We start from the raw sequence: 16,740 nt of genomic DNA on the forward strand, positions 1-16,740 counted from the left end.
ACACTCAATCCCTTCATCCAAGTCATTAATATAGATTGTAAATAGTTGAGGACCCAGCATCGATCCCTGCGGCACCCCACTAGTCACTTTGCCAACCGGAAAATTACCCATTTATCCTGACTCTCTGTTTTCTGTTAGTTAGCCAATCCTCTATCCATGCTAATATATCACCCCTAACCCCGTGAATTTTTATCTTATGCAGTAACCTCTTATGTGGCACCTTATCGAATGTTTTCTGGAAATCCAAATACAACACATCCACTGGTTCCCCCTTATCCACCCTGCTCATTACATCCTCAAAGAACTCCAGCAAATTTGTCAAAAATGGTTTCCCTTTAATAAAACCATGTTGACTCTGCTTGATTGAATCATGCTTTTCCAAATGTCCTGCAATTGCTTCCTTAATAATGGACTCCAGCATTTTCCCAATGACAGATGTTAGGCTCAGTGGTCTATAGTTTCCTGCTTTTTGTCTGCCTCATTTTTTAAATAGGGGCATTACATTTGTGGTTTACAAATCCGCTGGGACCACTCCAGAATGCAGGGAATTTTGGTAGATTACAACCAATGCATCCACTATCTCTGCAGCCACTTCTTTTAAGACCCTAGGATGTAAGCCATCAGGTCCAGGGGACTTTTCCGCCTTTAGTCCCATTATTTTACTGAGTACTAACTCATTACTGATAGTGATTGTATTAAATTCCTCCCTCCCTACAGCCCCTTGATTGTCCACTATTGGGATGTTTTTAGTGTCTTCTACAATGAAGACCGATACAAAATACTTGTTCAACGTCTCTGCCATTTCCCTGTTCTCCATTATTAATTCCCCAGTCTCATCCTCTAGGGGACCAACATTTACTTTAGTCACTCTTTTCCTTTTTATGTACCTGTAGAAACTCTTACTTTCTGTTTTTATATTTCATGCTAGTTTACTTTCATGATCTATCTTTCCTCTCTTTATCATTTTTTTAGTCGTTCTTTGCTGGCTTTTAAAGGTTTCCCAGTCCTCTGGCCTCCCACTAGTCTTGGCCACATTGTATGCCCTTGTTTTCAATTTGATACCATCCCTTATTTCCTTAGTTAGCCACGGGTGGTTATCCCTTCTCTTCGAGTCTTTCCTTCTCATTGGGATATATTTTTGTTGCGAGTAATGAAATATCTCCTTAAATGTCTGCCACTGCTCATCAACCGTCCCAAACTTTATTTTTTCTCTAAAATGCCCACGGAAGGCCAAAATGGAATTTCAGGACCAATATAATCAGTACCCATATCAAAACAGAATAATGAATAATAAATATGAGAGTAATTACAAAGCACGAATCCAACTAACGGGGTTCAGATCATATCCTAAACAATGAAAGTGAGGCTTAAAATTGTCTATAATTCATCTGAATCCCAGTACGAGATTACAGCTTTGTATTCACTCCAGGGTACCATTTTTATGAATTATACTGTGAACTTCATGCACAGTTTTTATCCAATTTTGGGACCATTTTCTTGCTGACAGCAGCTCTCAGTGCAGATGCCAGCAGCCAGTGCATTCCATATTATTGAAGTGTGATGATGTATACAGAGGATTTTAAATTGTTGTGCAGTCATTGCACACGTCTACTTTTAAAAATCAGCCGTTTATTACCAATTAATACTGTTACAGAAGTATTAAATCTGTGAATTTTGCAACCTGTTCTGCATAAATCTCTCACATTTAAAAGATATTCTTCTTTTCTATTTTTCTTACCAAAGTGGATAACTTCACATTTCTCCACATTATATTCCATTTGCCATGTTCTTGCCCACTCACTTCGCCTGTCTATAACCACCTTTTTAATTAATCAAAAGGATTGTTAAGGAATTTGCTTATATAAGATCCTTGACATTTCAGCCAGATTTTTTTGCTGCAGGAGTTATTTTTGTCCTGTGTGACGAGTGATTTTTTTTTTTTGTTTCTCTTCATTATTTTAAAACATTCCGAGTTTGTTCGCATGCATTTTCTTCAAGAATTCATAAATAAGGGTCTGGAATTTCCTCCATGGGCACAACCTAGAAGTTAGACATGAAAATTTGCCCATCCCTGCACCCATTCTGTCGATGTACAGGACGAGATGTCAATGATTTGGATGAGAGGACCAAATGTAATATGTCCAAGTTTGCTGATGATACAAAGCGAGGTAGGAATGTAATTTGTGAGGAGGATGCAAAGAGGCTTCAAGGAGATATAGGCAGGCTAAGTGAATGGGCAAGAACATGGCAAATGGAATATAATGTGGAGAAATGTGAAGTTATCCACTTTGGTAGAAAAAATAGAAAAGTAGAATATCTTTTAAATGGTGAGAGATTGAGAAATGTTGGTGTTCAGAGGGACCTGGGTGTCCTTGTACACGAATCACTGAAAGTTAACATGCAGGTATAGCAAGCAATTAAGAAAGCAAATTGTATGTTGACCTTTATTACAAGAGGATTTGAGTATGAGTAAAGACACCTTATTGTAATTATACAGGGTCCTGGTGAGACCGCACCTGGAGTATTGTGTACAGTTTTGGTCTCCTTACGTAAGGAAGAATATACTTGCCATAGAGGGAGTGCAATGAAGGTTCACCAGACTGATTCCTGGCATGGGGGGATTGTCCTATGAGGAGAGATTGAGTAGACTAGGCCTATATTCTCTAGAGTTTAGGAGAATGAGAAGTGATTTCATTGAAACCTACAAAATTCTTACAGGGCTTGACTGGGTAGATGCAGAGAGGCTGTTTACTCTGACTGGGAAATCTAGAACCAGGGGTCACAGTCTCAGAATAAGGGGTCGGCCATTTAGGACTGAGATGAGGAGAAACTTCTTCACTCAGAGGGTGGTGAATCTCTGGAATTCTCAACCCCAGAGGGCTGTTGAGGCTCAGTCCTTGAGTGTATTCAAGACAGAGATTGATAGATTTTTGAATATTAAGGGAATCAAGGGATATGGGGACAGTGCAGGAAAGTGTTGAGGTAGAAGATCAGCCATGATATTGAATGACTCGAGGGGCCGAATGGCCTACTCTTGCTCTTAATTCTTATATTCTTATTATGTTCTTATGTTAAGTCACCCTCAAATTTCCTGTGATTCTCATTAGAATGTAAAATGGGCGTAAATAGGTGCAAATCAGCGTAAACAATGGGGGCCCCAGGAAAGTATCGAACCAGCTCCATATACAGGTGCAGCGTTGAGAATCTGGAACACTTGGGACCGAGGCCATTCCAGATTCCAGGCTTTTTCAGACTTTTGATTGTCTTTCTGACGTCACGAATTCTGCCACACCCGAGCCCAGGTTCGGGTTTTCCCAGATTTCGGAATGTCAGAAAGAGCTGGGGACCCACCGCCAAGGAGGAGCTGTTCAGGCAGGGCCCTGCCATGGAGGATGTCATGTATGTAACCACAATATAACACCACTGTATTACTGTATACACTCAACCTAGATGCACACCTTGACCACAAAGCGTGAACTTGTGGGAGACACTCCTTACCTGATCAAATAGGTATAAAAAGGGAGGTCCCATGCAGGATCATCGTCTTTGGTGTCTTGTGAATAAAGAGTTAAGATCACAGAGTGACCTTGTCCCCAGAATGTGCCTCGTGTGGTTTCATACTGTAGAGTAAGAACGTTACATTGGCGACAAGAAACGGGAATTCACGACCCACGAGAATGGCCACCGGTAGCACAGAGGAACGGTACTGTGTTGGGGAAGACTGGGACGATTTTGTCGAGAGGCCTTCAGCAAAGCTTCGTTACGAAAGAATGGCTGGGGGATGCAGCGGCCGACAAGCGAAGGGCTCATCTTTTGACCAGCTGCGGACCAAAGACTTACGCGCTCATGAAGGACTTACTAGCACCCGAAAAGCCAGCAGACAAAACCTTTGAAGAACTTAGCAAATTGATCGGGGAGCACCTCAAACTGGTGAGTAGCATACACAAGGCCCGACACAGATTCTACACCCACCGACGTCATGAAGGACAGAGAATACCGGACTTCATAGTGGACCTGCGGCGTTTGGCCAGCCTCTGTAAGTACACAGATGCCTGCAGGGGGGAGATGCTAAGGGACTTCTTTACCGAGGGCATCGGTCATGCGGAAATTTTCTGCAAATTAATTGAGACCAAGGATTTGACCTTGGAAGCGGCGGCGTTGATGGCTCAAACTTTCATGGCGGGAGAGGAAGAGACGAAAATAATATACGCGCGCAATTCTGCCTCTAACGCGGCGATGGATCAGGGAGTCAACATCATTAATGCGACTCAGAGCCCTGCAGGCAGGCAGGAGCAGTCCAAAGCAATAGACCCCAGAGCAGGACTTCAACACAGACAATGGCAGGCTGAAAGGACATTCCCACCATCACAATGGACAATGTGGCCCGGGATGGGGCCATTGACACCCACCAATAGGGTACTTAAGAGCAGTCAAAGGGACAGTCAGCGCGGAATGCCTGCCATAGTCCCCTTGTTCCCAACAATGGAAACTTTAACTCATGCTGGAGGTGTGGGGGAAAACACTCAGCTAGATCTTGTAGATTTCAACAGTTTGTCTGCAGGAACTGCAATCTCAGTGGCCACTTAACTCGAATGTGCAGGAAGTCTGCAACCAGATTAATATATGAGGTGGATGGACCAGAAGAAGGTTCTTTGAGGCAGGATGACTTTTGGGGTGAATCGATGGACGCTGAGGTTAAGCGGGTGCATGTGGCGAATACTCACAGTTCATACACCAGAACGCCACCAATGATGATGAGGGTTTTATTAAACGGTATCCCTGTACGCATCGAGCTTGACACTGGGGCCAGCCAGTCACTCATGGGCGTTCAGCAATTTGAGAAGCTATGGCCACTTAAAGCCAGTAGACCTAAATTAGCACATATTGAGACACAATTACGGACTTACACTAAAGAAATCATTCTGGTGCTAGGCAGTGCAGTGTTGTCTGTCACACACAATGGGTTAGTGAATCGGCTGCCGCTCTGGATTGTCCCGGGCAATGATCCTGCACTGTTGGGGAGGAGCAGGTTAGCCGAGATGAACTGGAAATGGGGAGATGTTCATGCAATGTCATCTGTGGAGCGAAGTTCGTGCTCACAAGTCCTACAACAATTCGATTCACTATTCCAACCTGGCATCGGGACTTTCAAAAGCACTAAAGTAAGGATACACATCACCCTAGATGCCAGGCCAGTGCACCACAAAGCCAGAGCGGTGCCATATGTGATGCAGGAAAAGATCGAGAGCGAATTGGACCGGCTGTTGAGAGAGGGCATCATCTCGCCTGTGGAATTCAGTGACTGGGTGAGCTCCATCGTTCCCGTCCTAAAAGCGGGTGGTTCTGTCAGGATCTGTGGCGACTACAAGGCCACCATCAATCGGGTGTCCCTACTAGATCAATACCCACTCCCGAGAGCGGAGGACCTCTTCGCCACGCTGGCAGGCGGCAAGCTGTTCACCAAGTTGGACCTCACTTCAGCCTATATGACCCAGGAACTGGCCGACAAATCTAAACTACTGACCACCATCACCACGCATAAGGGACTGTTCGTTTATAACAGGTGCCCGTTTGGCATTCGATCAGCGGTGCGATTTTTCAACGAAACATGGAAAGCCTGCTTAAATCCATTCCTGGAACGATCGTATTCTAGGACGACATCCTCATCATGGGTCGAGACACCGAGGAACACCTCGACAACCTGGAGGAGGTGCTATGCTGACTGGACCGAGTAGGCCTGCGACTCAAGAAGTCTAAATATGTTTTTTTAGCTCCTGGGGTTGAGTTTCTGGGCAGGAGGGTAGCTGCAGATGGGATTCGGCCCACCAAATCCAAAACAGAGGTGATTCGATGAGCACCCAGGCCCTGCAACACATTGGAGTTGCGTTCATTCCTGAGATTGTTGAACTACTTCAGGAACTTTCTGCCGAACTTGAGCACATTGTTGGAGCCGCTACACGTGCTCCTGCATAAGGGTTGCGATTGGTTTTGGGTATGGGACTGTCAGGAGCGGGCTTTTGATCGGGCACATAACCTACTTTGTTCAAACAAGTTGTTGACCCTGTATGACCCCTGCAAAAAATTGGTTCTGACATGTGATGCATTGTCCTATGGGGTTGGATGCATGTTGCAGCAGGGCAATGCTGAGGGTCAATTACAACCTGTGGCTTATGCCTCCAGGTCGCTCTCTCAAGCAGAACGGGGATATAGGATGGTCGAGAAGGAAGCGCTTGCATGTGTCTATGGTGTAAAAAAAATGCATCAGTACTCTTTGGTAGGAAGTTTGAATTAGAGACGGACCACAAGCCATTAACATCCCTGTTGTCAGATAGCAAGGCTATCAATGCCAACGCATCAGTTCGCATACAGCTCGCAAACAGAGATCCCCTCCTATCCCTGATTAAGAAATGTGTCCTGACTGGGGATTGGGCACCCACACACGGAGCATGCCCTGAGGAGGTCAGACCGTTCCACAGACGGATGGATGAGCTCTCCATCCAAGCCGACTGCCTACTATGGGGCAGCCGGGTAGTTATGCCCCAGCAGGGCAGGGAGGCATTCATCAGGGAACTCCACAACGAACATCCAGGCATTATGCTGATGAAGGCCATTGCCCGGTCACACGTTTGGTGGCCTGGAAGTGATTCAGACCTGGAACACTGTGTTCGCAGGTGCACGACGTGTGCCCAGCTGGGTAATGCCCCTAGGGAGGCCCCGCTCAGCCCATGCTCCTGGCCCACCAGGCCATGGTCACGCATTCATGTTGACTACGCGGGCCTGTTCATGGATAAGATGTTCCTTATTGTGGTAGATGTGTACTCGAAATGGATCGAGTGCATCATTCTAAATTCATGCACATCATCCACCACTGTGGAAAGCCTACGTGCGTTCTTTGCAACCCATGGCTTGCCGGACATCCTGGTTAGTGATAATGGCCTATGTTGCACAAGCTACGAATTCCGAGAGTTTATGTCGGTCAATGGCATCAACCACGTCAGGACTGCGCCGTTCAAGCCAGCCTCCAATGGCCAGGCGGAACATGCGGTCCAAATCATTAAGCAAGGTATGCTCAGGACTCAAGGACCCTCCCTACAATGCCGCCTATCGCGTCTCCTGCTGGCCTATAGATCCCGACCGCACTCGCTCACGGGGGTCCCGCCCGCAGAGCTACTAATGAAATGGACACTCAAAACTCGGTGGTCCCTCATGCACCCGTCCTGACCAACATAGTTGAGGGCAAGTGCAAGTCACAAAACGAGTACCATGACCGTAATGCGAGGGGGAGATGTATAGAAATAAATTATCCTGTATTCGTCCTCAATCACGCCATGGGGCCCAAATGGCTTGAGGGCACTGTAATTGACAAAGAGGGGAATAGGGTCATCATGGTAAAACTCAACAATGGTCAGATATGCCGTAAGCATCTGGACCGAGTAAAAAAAAGTTCGGCATCAACACGGAGGAACCTGAAGAAGACCATGAGATGGAGCTCACAACACCGCCAGTGAACGAGCAACAAGAGCAATCAGAAGAATGCACAGTCCCTGCAGTCAGCCCGGACAGGCCGGAATCAACACAGGTGACAGACACTCACGTCAGTGTCCAACAACCAGAGCCCCAACTGCGGCGCTCCATGAGGGAGCGTAGACCACCTGAAAGACTAAACCTATGATTCCAAATAAGACTTTGTGGGGGGAGATGATGTCATGTTTGTAATCACAATGTATACACTCAACCTAGATGCACACCTTGACCACAAGGGGTGAACTTGTGGTAGACACTCCTTACCTGATCACACAGGTATAAAAAGGGAGGTTCCACGCAGGGTCATCGTCTTTGGAGTCCTGTGAATAAAGAGTTAAGGTCTCAGAGTGACTTTGTCCCCAGAATGTGCCTCATGTGGTTTCATACTGTAGAGTAAGGACTTTACAGAGGAGGTGTTCGGGCGGGCCCCGCCACGGAGGAGGCGTTCGGGCAGGCCCCGCCATGGAGGAGCTGTTCGGGCAGGCCCCACCGCGGAGGAGGCGTTCCGGGGGGCCCCGTTGCAGAGGAGGCATTCGAGTGGGCCCCGCCCTAGTGGATTTGTTCGGGAGGGCCCCGCCGCGGAGGAGGTGTTTGGGCGGGCCCCGTCGTGGAGGAGGCGTTCGGGTAGGCCCCATTGCGGAGGAGGTGTTCGGACGGGCCGGTGAGGAGGCCCTGAGATAAGGGCATGGGCGGCGGGCGAGCGGCGGTGAGGCCCAAGGTCGGGCAGCGGTGGGGCCCCAAGGTCAGCATGGTTGGCGGGTCCGGATTCCAGAACATTTTACGGATTCCGGACGACCCTGCCACCGATCGGTGTGGAGTCCGGATTCCGTAACATTCCAGATTCCAGAACTCCGGATTTTCGACGCTGCACCTGTGTTTCTTCTTTAAGTATATAAATGTTTCAACTCATTTAACCATCATTCGTGCACATCAGACACAGCATGTTTCGGAACCTAATATCGGGGAAGCTTTAAATTTTTTATGTGACTTATACTTATGCCATAAACATGCATCACAAGAAACAGAAAGTACAGAGCAGGTCTCAAAAAAATGAAATAATTTTTTTTTAAGCAATAAAACACCAGAAAATTGCACTTTCCTGCTGAGCCTGTAAATCTGATCCTAATATGAAGAGGCCGCCGATCAAGCCCACTTGGAGGATACTCCAATATGAGGCTCTGTAATTTGAGGGCGGGGATCGTTTTATGGGTGGAGGGATCGATGGACGGCCGACACAGATCGAGGCGATTTGGGCCTATTGAACTTACGTCCGTAACTGACTTACGCCCAAAATTCTTCCAGGCAGCTTATTTGCTTTGCGCCCTGATTGCCCGTGTCTCTGGGCGCAAATGCGGAGGAAATTGCAGGACCTTGGGAGCATCAGCTGTGTGCTTGAAACAAAAAGCTCCTTAAAGTTCTTCTGTATCTTTAACAGTTTATCCTGCAAATTATAGCAAGATGTACACACACAATCACGTTGCTTAAATGTTGATACTCCAGCGCTTTAAAACAAAGAAGCTGACATTTCAATGCAGTCGACCACGAAAGGCTTGGTGATGGGGGGGAGGTTACCTGGCAATTGTGAGAAGCAATAAGAGGGTTTGTGGGCCTTTTAGAACCCAAGTCAATTCTTATTGTGACAGACTGGCAGGCAACAGAGAAAGTGTTCAAATCCTCACTTTCTCCAGGGACTGTGGAATGAGTTTAATCTAATCTGGAGAGTGTGTCTGTGCCGGGGTTTTTTTTCTCTGTGAGTGTGGGAATAGAAGTGAGAGCAGCAACACTGAATGCATCCTCCTGGGCCAGGAGCAGTGGGGAGCCGCTTAGATGCCACTGATCCGAAGCCAGTGCATGAAAAGAGGATTAAGAAATGTTCTTATTTGCAATTCACAGAAATGCACCCTGTTGAACCGTCCGTAATATTTCAAACCAGATTTTTTTTTAAAAGTAGAGCTCCTTCATTGTGTCAAAGTAACCGCTACTTTTTGGTTACATTGCTTTTGTTTGAATCCGCAGCAACTCGCTTTTTGCGGGCAGTCTGTATCTGTTGCAACTTTTACATTTACACAGCACAATGCACACTATCTCTCTCTTACAATTGGAACTTGTGTGTCGGCAGGAGCAGAGCGGCAGGGTATTTACACCCCGCCAGACTGCTGTTTGCTAACCGGAGTGCAAACATTCGCTGGGGGCTCTTTGTTTTGGAAATATCTACACGGAAACAATATTATAAAAATGCACCCCAGCTCAGTCCACAAGCAAAGATCATACAGAGAGCGACAGCGTGTGGGAAATAACTTTTAAACAAGTTTCAGCAACTCTACCCATTTTGAAATTCTAAATTATATTCGCAATAAGATACAATCGCGCAAAAATATAAGAATTAAAGATTTTGCAACTGAGCTTTAGTAAGATTTCCATTCATTTAAACTGATCAAATCCCCCCCCGGCCCTCAAAAAAAGCCAAGTGTGTTTTTTTTTCTCCATCCACGGTTAAATATGTAAATAAAATGTCTAAAGTCATTCTTCAAAGAACACAAAGGAAGAAAAGATCTGCGACCGACAGCCATAAAATTCCTGCAATTCTCCGTAACGTCAGACGCCGGGGGTCCGTCTCTGTCGAAGCGATCCAGCGGGGATCCTGCTATTTGCATAGAGGCACAGGTTTCAAATCCGACCCCCAAAACATATCTTTTCAGCTTCAGGCATCAAAGAGCCTTTTCATTTATTAGCAACAGAATTATCTGAGCCAGTTACTGATTCCCCCCTCTCTCTGTGAGATGGTGCTGTAAGCAGCTGATTGCTTTCCCGTTGAATTCGGTTGCTTAGATAGGAAGTTGTTTTTAAAAAGAGATACTGGGGGGGGGGGGGGGGGGATATGGAGCTTTGCAAATGTAACATTGTCTAAATCAACATGCTGTTTTATTAAAGAGCACTAACAAAATGCTACATTCAGCAACTTTTCCACATCACTGACAATCTGGGAATCTAATATTTTCGCTTTGATTCATAAACTTTAATAGTAAAATATAAACTCATATATCCAATGTGTTAAGTTTGCAAATTATTCTCGATTCCTTCTCCCTTATTTTGATATAGTTGCAGTGCGGGCGAAGTCTCTCATTCCAAACTTCTTGAAGTTAACGATATTACTATCCGATCTCTGAAAATTGTAGTCAGTTTGTATCTTTTAACAGGTCCCGGTCTGATCTATAGTGTGCCCATTAGTTGTTTAAACAGCCACTCTCCGGTTGATAGGAATGCACTTTAGACCAAGGATTATTATCAAATAATTGAAAGCCGAGACTGGTTGGAGGGGAATATATTTGGTTGTGCCTGTCCCAAAACCGAAAAAAAAGTGGCGGAAATCCACAGAGCATCAGATGAATGGCAGACGCCCAGATGCTTATTTGGCTGATCTTTTGATGATCGCCCCCTCTCTCTCCCTCCCTCCCTCTCGCTGCTCTTTTTTTTGCCTGAGTTTCACAGACGGTCCGCCCACTCTTAGCTCACTTTGCAGTTGCCAGTCAGAGAGCCGCCTGTGTGTGTGAGAGAGAGTGAGTGTGTTTACTTCCTTGTACCTGTGTCCCACAAGTGCACAGAGCAGCGCTCCGAGACAAGCCCGTGAAGTTAGAGAGAGAGGACACAGTGCGATCGTTTGGCGGCTGCTGCTACTGTTGGGCTGGGTTCGGCCCCCGTCCTCAGGCTGCGGCTTCCACCTTTCTCTCTGCTCAGAGGCGCACCAGTGGCAGGCTCACAGCAGCTGCGGAGCCGGCGCCAGCACTTCCAAGGGACCAAGTTTGGATATAAAGTTTGGCCCAGGACACGGTCACGTCGGATTGAGAGGCTGACTTTTTTTTGGGGGGGTGGGGGGGAGGGGGGGGAGTAAGGAAATTCCGAATATGGGATCATTGCTCAGGGTAAGCTGCCTCTGCGCCCTGACCTGCTCGCTCATCTTGTGCAGCATGGCGATCAGTTCCATGGACTCGGAGCGCTCCGACCGAGAGGGCAGGTGTCAACCCATCGACATCCCCATGTGCCGGGACATTGGCTACAACATGACCCGCATGCCCAACCTGATGGGCCATGAGGACCAGAGGGAAGCGGCCATCAAGCTGCACGAGTTCGCCCCCCTGGTGGAGTACGGCTGCCACACTCACCTCAAGTTCTTCCTGTGCTCCCTGTACGCCCCCATGTGCACCGAGCAGGTCTCCACCCCCATCCCGGCCTGCCGGGTCATGTGCGAGCAGGCCCGGCTCAAGTGCTCGCCCATCATGGAGCAGTTCAGCTTCCGCTGGCCCGACTCGCTGGACTGCAGCAAACTGCCCAACAAGAACGACCCCAACTTCCTCTGCATGGAGGCGCCCAGCAACGGCTCGGAGGACACGGGCCGGGGTCCCAGCGCCTTGCCTCCCGTCTACCGGCCGCCCCCCAGAGCCGGGCCGCACGACCCCTTCCTCTTCCCCAAGGACAGCCCCGGCAAGGCGGCGTGCGAGAACTTCGACAAGTTCCACCGGGTGGAGAAGAGCGCGTCGTGCGCCCCGCTCTGCTCGCCCAGCGTGGACGTGTACTGGGCCAGCCAGGACAAGCGGTTCGCCTTCATCTGGATCGCCATCTGGTCGGTGCTGTGCTTCTTCTCCAGCGCCTTCACCGTGCTAACCTTCCTCATCGACCCCCAGCGTTTCAAGTACCCCGAGCGGCCCATCATCTTCATGTCTATGTGCTACTGCGTCTACTCGGTGGGCTACATCATCCGCCTGTTCGCCGGCGGCGAGAGCATCGCCTGCGACCGGGACAGCGGCCACCTGTACGTTATCCAGGAGGGCCTGGAGAGCACCGGCTGCACCATCGTCTTCCTGGTGCTCTACTACTTCGGCATGGCCAGCTCCCTGTGGTGGGTCATCTTGACGCTCACCTGGTTCCTGGCGGCTGGCAAGAAATGGGGACACGAGGCCATCGAGGCCAACAGCAGCTACTTCCACCTGGCCGCCTGGGCCATCCCCGCCATCAAAACCATCATCATCCTGGTGATGAGGCGGGTGGCCGGGGACGAGCTGACCGGGATCTGCTACGTGGGCAGCATGGATGTTAACGCGCTGACCGGCTTTGTGCTCATCCCTCTGGCTTGCTACCTCATCGTCGGCACCTCGTTTATCCTGTCCGGGTTCGTGGCGCTTTTTCACATCAGGCGCATCATGAAGACTGGCGGCGAGAACACGGACAAACTGGAAAAGCTGATGGTGAGGATCGGCGTCTTCTCGGTCCTGTACACCGTGCCCGCCACCTGTGTCATCGCCTGCTACTTCTACGAGCGCCTCAACATGGACTACTGGAAGCTGCTAGCCACTCGGGAGAAGTGCAAAAGCGACAGCCGCTCCAACCACCTGGACTGCACCATGACCAGCTCCATCCCAGCGGTGGAGATCTTCATGGTCAAGATCTTCATGCTGCTGGTGGTGGGCATCACCAGCGGCATGTGGATTTGGAGCTCCAAGACCCTGCAGTCCTGGCAAAACATTTGCAGTAGGAGATTCCGAAGAAGGGTCCGGAGGAAGCCGGCCAGCGTTATCACAAGCAGTGGCGGGGGCTCGTACGCCAAAGCTCACCCTCCCCTGAAAGTACACGGGAAATACGAACCGGCGCTGCCACCAACCTGTGTTTGAAATGTTTATTGTCACAAAGATCGTTTTTTTTCTTCTTCATCTTCTCCCCCCCCCCCCCCCTCATCCCCCTCCCAGATTATGTATAGGGCTAGTCTGGAAGACAAATAGCCCAGAAAAGGGGGGCCCAGAGAACTCACCTCAAGTGAAAATGTAAGAAGAAATAGTTTGCATTGCTGTCGGCACAGCTCGTTTGGGCTGGATGGTGAGGTTCAAAAAAAGGTTAAGCTATTGGAGGAACCTGTGGCGTCTCCAACATTTGGAACCCGAAATCAGAGCCGTGTGTTTCCCCGTGTGTCCTGCTGTAATTTTGGAATGACTAACAGTTCAACCGGCATATTACTCCCGGCTTAGCAATTCTTACCTTTTAACGTGAAGCTTTCAGGGATAAGTAGGGTCTCTTCAAAAGGGTCAGTATCTTGTGGATCAGCAATACTCTGCCGAAGATGGGCTGCTTTAACAATGTGCAATAGTTTTTTCTCTCTCTCTTTTCACCAATCAGCTGCAGATAAAAGACTTACAAAGAATCTTCTTCTGACAAAAGAACTTAGAGGTATGGGCGACAGAAGTTCTTTAATGACACATTTTGCTTTCTGATGGAAATCAAGTCAGTGTCAGACAAGTTGAACTGATTTGTAAACGGGCGATTCAAAGACCCACGGAGCTTATCGACTCGTCTTATTGTAAAGCTAATTCTAGCCATGAATAGATCAACAAGCACTACATAAAACAAAGAGTTTGTGTGGACAGGGAGCCCCTGTGATCTTGTAGCTCTTCACGTGCTTTGTGAAGCACATTGAGACCTTTGTACATATTTGTAAAATATAATTGTCGTCGAGTTCGTCTATTTTATAAAATAAAATGTTTCTTTAGTTTGGCAAGAAATCTGCTGGGTATGTGACTATTCTTAAAAGGCAATCAGATTAATGGCAGGCTGTCTTAAAAGGCAGTGCCCGGGGTTAAAATGCAAAACTACTGCCTGCTAGACTTGATTTATTGCTGCGAGTAAAGGCAGAATATTAAAGAAAGGGCAGGCCAGACCTGTTGTGAACAGAATTTGCGTGACGTTAGTTAATTAAAGTTGTAAGTAAATGGTGCTGCGATAATGTCCCATTTTATATTAACTATAACATAATGACATACTTGAGAATGTTTTTTTTTAAAACACAGGATAATGTTGCACTAAATACTGTAGTCAGACCGGCTATAAAGTGAATCAATCAACGCTGATTTATATTACTGCTCCCAACAGGGCGCTAAGAGCAGGATTCACCAACCCAGCAACCAACTGCAGATTCTGCCATTTCAAAAAAAAACATGTATTAAGGCAAGGAACTGCCTCGGCAAAAAGTCTGTTAATATGTTCAGTGGTAAAGCTAGAAACATCAACACACTACCAACTCTTTTTAACTATCTTCTATAAGAATGATCATTTCTGAAGGTATAAAGTGTCAGTTTAAGATGTATGTGCGTGAACTGATTATTTTGGCCCTTTGAAGGGTTTACTTTGTTCCAACTGCAGTAGTTTGGCCAGTCGGGTGCTCCACACAGTGACACACAGTAACAAAACTCACATGTATTATAATTGGATTTGCAACAAGGAAACGGCGAATGGCCGGCAAGAAACATCTTGATTTAATCTTCAGAAAACACGGAGCTCTGTGAAGTCCATGTAATTAAAGAGCTGGCTCGTCTTATAATTCACAAAAAAAACGGTTTAAAAGACCAGAGTTACAGAAGCTGTCAGATGAATTTTGTGAAGAATCGGTGGCGGCTCTTTTCCTTTGGACCTTGCTCTTTCAATGTCAGATTTACCACTTGGTGCAGATAGGGGAACCCCCGGGCAAAGAAACTGCGGACTGGTCAGAGTAACCCAGAGACAGAAGGCCCTGGGCCGCAGAGATAAACAAACCGAGGGTGAGGACCAACGGCAGCCTTATCTCTCAGCAAGTTCCTCCCCCCGCCCCCAACTTCCCCAAAGCACTGTCTTTATATTCCCAGTCTGTGTAAATATATACATTGAACTTGACAAGGTGATCGGAGCGAATGAAAGAGGCTGTTGTCTGAGTTTGTTTTGGGTCCCTCTTTGCCTTCTAGTTTGTTTGGATCAATCAACTTATCTTTCTCTGACCTGTGCCCTTTCCAAAAAAAAAGTCACTGTTTACAGGGACGATTTAGGGAAAGGTGGTTTTGCAGAAAGGTTCTGAATCGACGAGGTGGAGAAGACACCATAAGAAAAAGGTTGGGACCAATTTCCCAACTAGTGAGCAAGAGAAGTTTCATTTTCAGCAACAGTATCGGGACCTGGGTTATTTTCACCATTGCATTCTTGCAGCCCCAGTGTAACGTGCAGTCTATTAATTAGCATTCAATGATAACAAATTATGTACAGAGTTTTAATGAGGCGAAAATCTGTTTCACGTTGCGTGCTGTAAACAGTCAGCTTTTTTTTTCTTTTGGAGGCCAACGATTTTGATTAGACAGTATTTCGGGTCCCTTTGATCAGGCGTGACAGGCTGTGCCGATCTCCCCAGCCCTGTGGCCCGAAGGCTTGGAGCAACACCTGTTTGGAAATCCAGATCTGCCAGAAGCCAGCTGCCTCCCTCCTAGCACTACCAGAGCCCGCCTGAAAAAAATACTTGTTGGTACAACTTCAAGCAGCTTTTCGTTACTTCCTTCTGTACTGCACTATTGTATGATTGCTGATTTCCCATCCCATTCAGACCTTGCAGCAAGATCCCAATGTATCAATCAGAATCTTTAGCTCAGTTAAAAGCAGAACTGTAAACAATCGGTTTTACAACAGAAAAGGGAGGCAGCCACTCAGCAGAATTACATTTATCCACCAGAATACCTTTCGAAGCCTATTCCAAATAAATTAAGTTTAACCTTAAAGGACTGCCACATTCACGAATAAGTGGCAGTTTAATTCTATCTGTTTTCGAACACTCGGTGTCACGAGGTACGTTGTACCGTAACAGATAATTGCATCATCCCTTGCCAGTGATTTTAGTGTGTTAAGAGTTGCTGCACGGTCTTGCTCCACACCCCGCCCCAAAGTTTGCTTTTCTTCAAAAGAAGACCATGCCCCTTTAAGAATAGCAGACACCAGGAGCTTTCTTTGGACTCATCCTCTTAAAGTGGTTTTTTTGCGACAATTATTAATTATTGTTGCACTTAATTTTAAGACAGCTGGTGGGTCATAAAGAAAATTGATTTTTTATAAATTTATTGTAAAAAAAAAGAAATGAAATTGCAATTCAAAGCGTTGGATCAAAGGTGGATGCACATCCAACTTGAACTTTGACCTTTTTTGTTGTTGCAACTTTATTGATAGCTTCAAAATTTGAAACATGTTACAGCTATCAACGTGAAAATAAGTTTTGAAAATAACCAACCAGTGACAAAGTGCACACTTCAACACAGTAGTGCTGCTAAATGGTTTTTCTATTCTTTACTGCTACATCTTACTGCTAGGAACAGGGAGGGTGATATTATTTGCATAGAGGATTAAATCCCATTACAATAAAATAAAAGTGGAAACAAGCTCCAATTT

The 16,740-nt window shown here is 46.9% G+C and overlaps 1 protein-coding gene across 3 annotated transcripts; it reads left to right on the forward strand.

Annotated features, from left to right (window-relative positions):
- Positions 1 to 11,426: 11,426 nt before the first annotated feature.
- Positions 11,427 to 13,998, forward strand: LOC139268280 (frizzled-10-like). 3 transcript variants are annotated; one of them, XM_070886333.1, is made up of 2 exons: positions 11,435 to 12,880; positions 12,929 to 13,998. In XM_070886333.1, the coding sequence occupies exons 1-2, from the start codon at positions 11,490 to 11,492 to the stop codon at positions 13,185 to 13,187; spliced, it is 1,650 nt and encodes a 549-aa protein (XP_070742434.1). In that variant the 5' UTR covers positions 11,435 to 11,489; the 3' UTR covers positions 13,188 to 13,998. The 3 variants fall into 3 exon arrangements, with proteins under 3 accessions (XP_070742433.1, XP_070742434.1, XP_070742435.1); XM_070886334.1 differs by having other exon boundaries at positions 11,435 to 12,835; positions 12,896 to 13,998; XM_070886332.1 differs by having other exon boundaries at positions 11,427 to 13,998.
- Positions 13,999 to 16,740: the final 2,742 nt, after the last annotated feature.

This window comes from Pristiophorus japonicus, chromosome 8 (genome assembly GCF_044704955.1).
Source record: "Pristiophorus japonicus isolate sPriJap1 chromosome 8, sPriJap1.hap1, whole genome shotgun sequence".
NCBI classification, from domain to species: Eukaryota; Metazoa; Chordata; class Chondrichthyes; family Pristiophoridae; genus Pristiophorus; species Pristiophorus japonicus.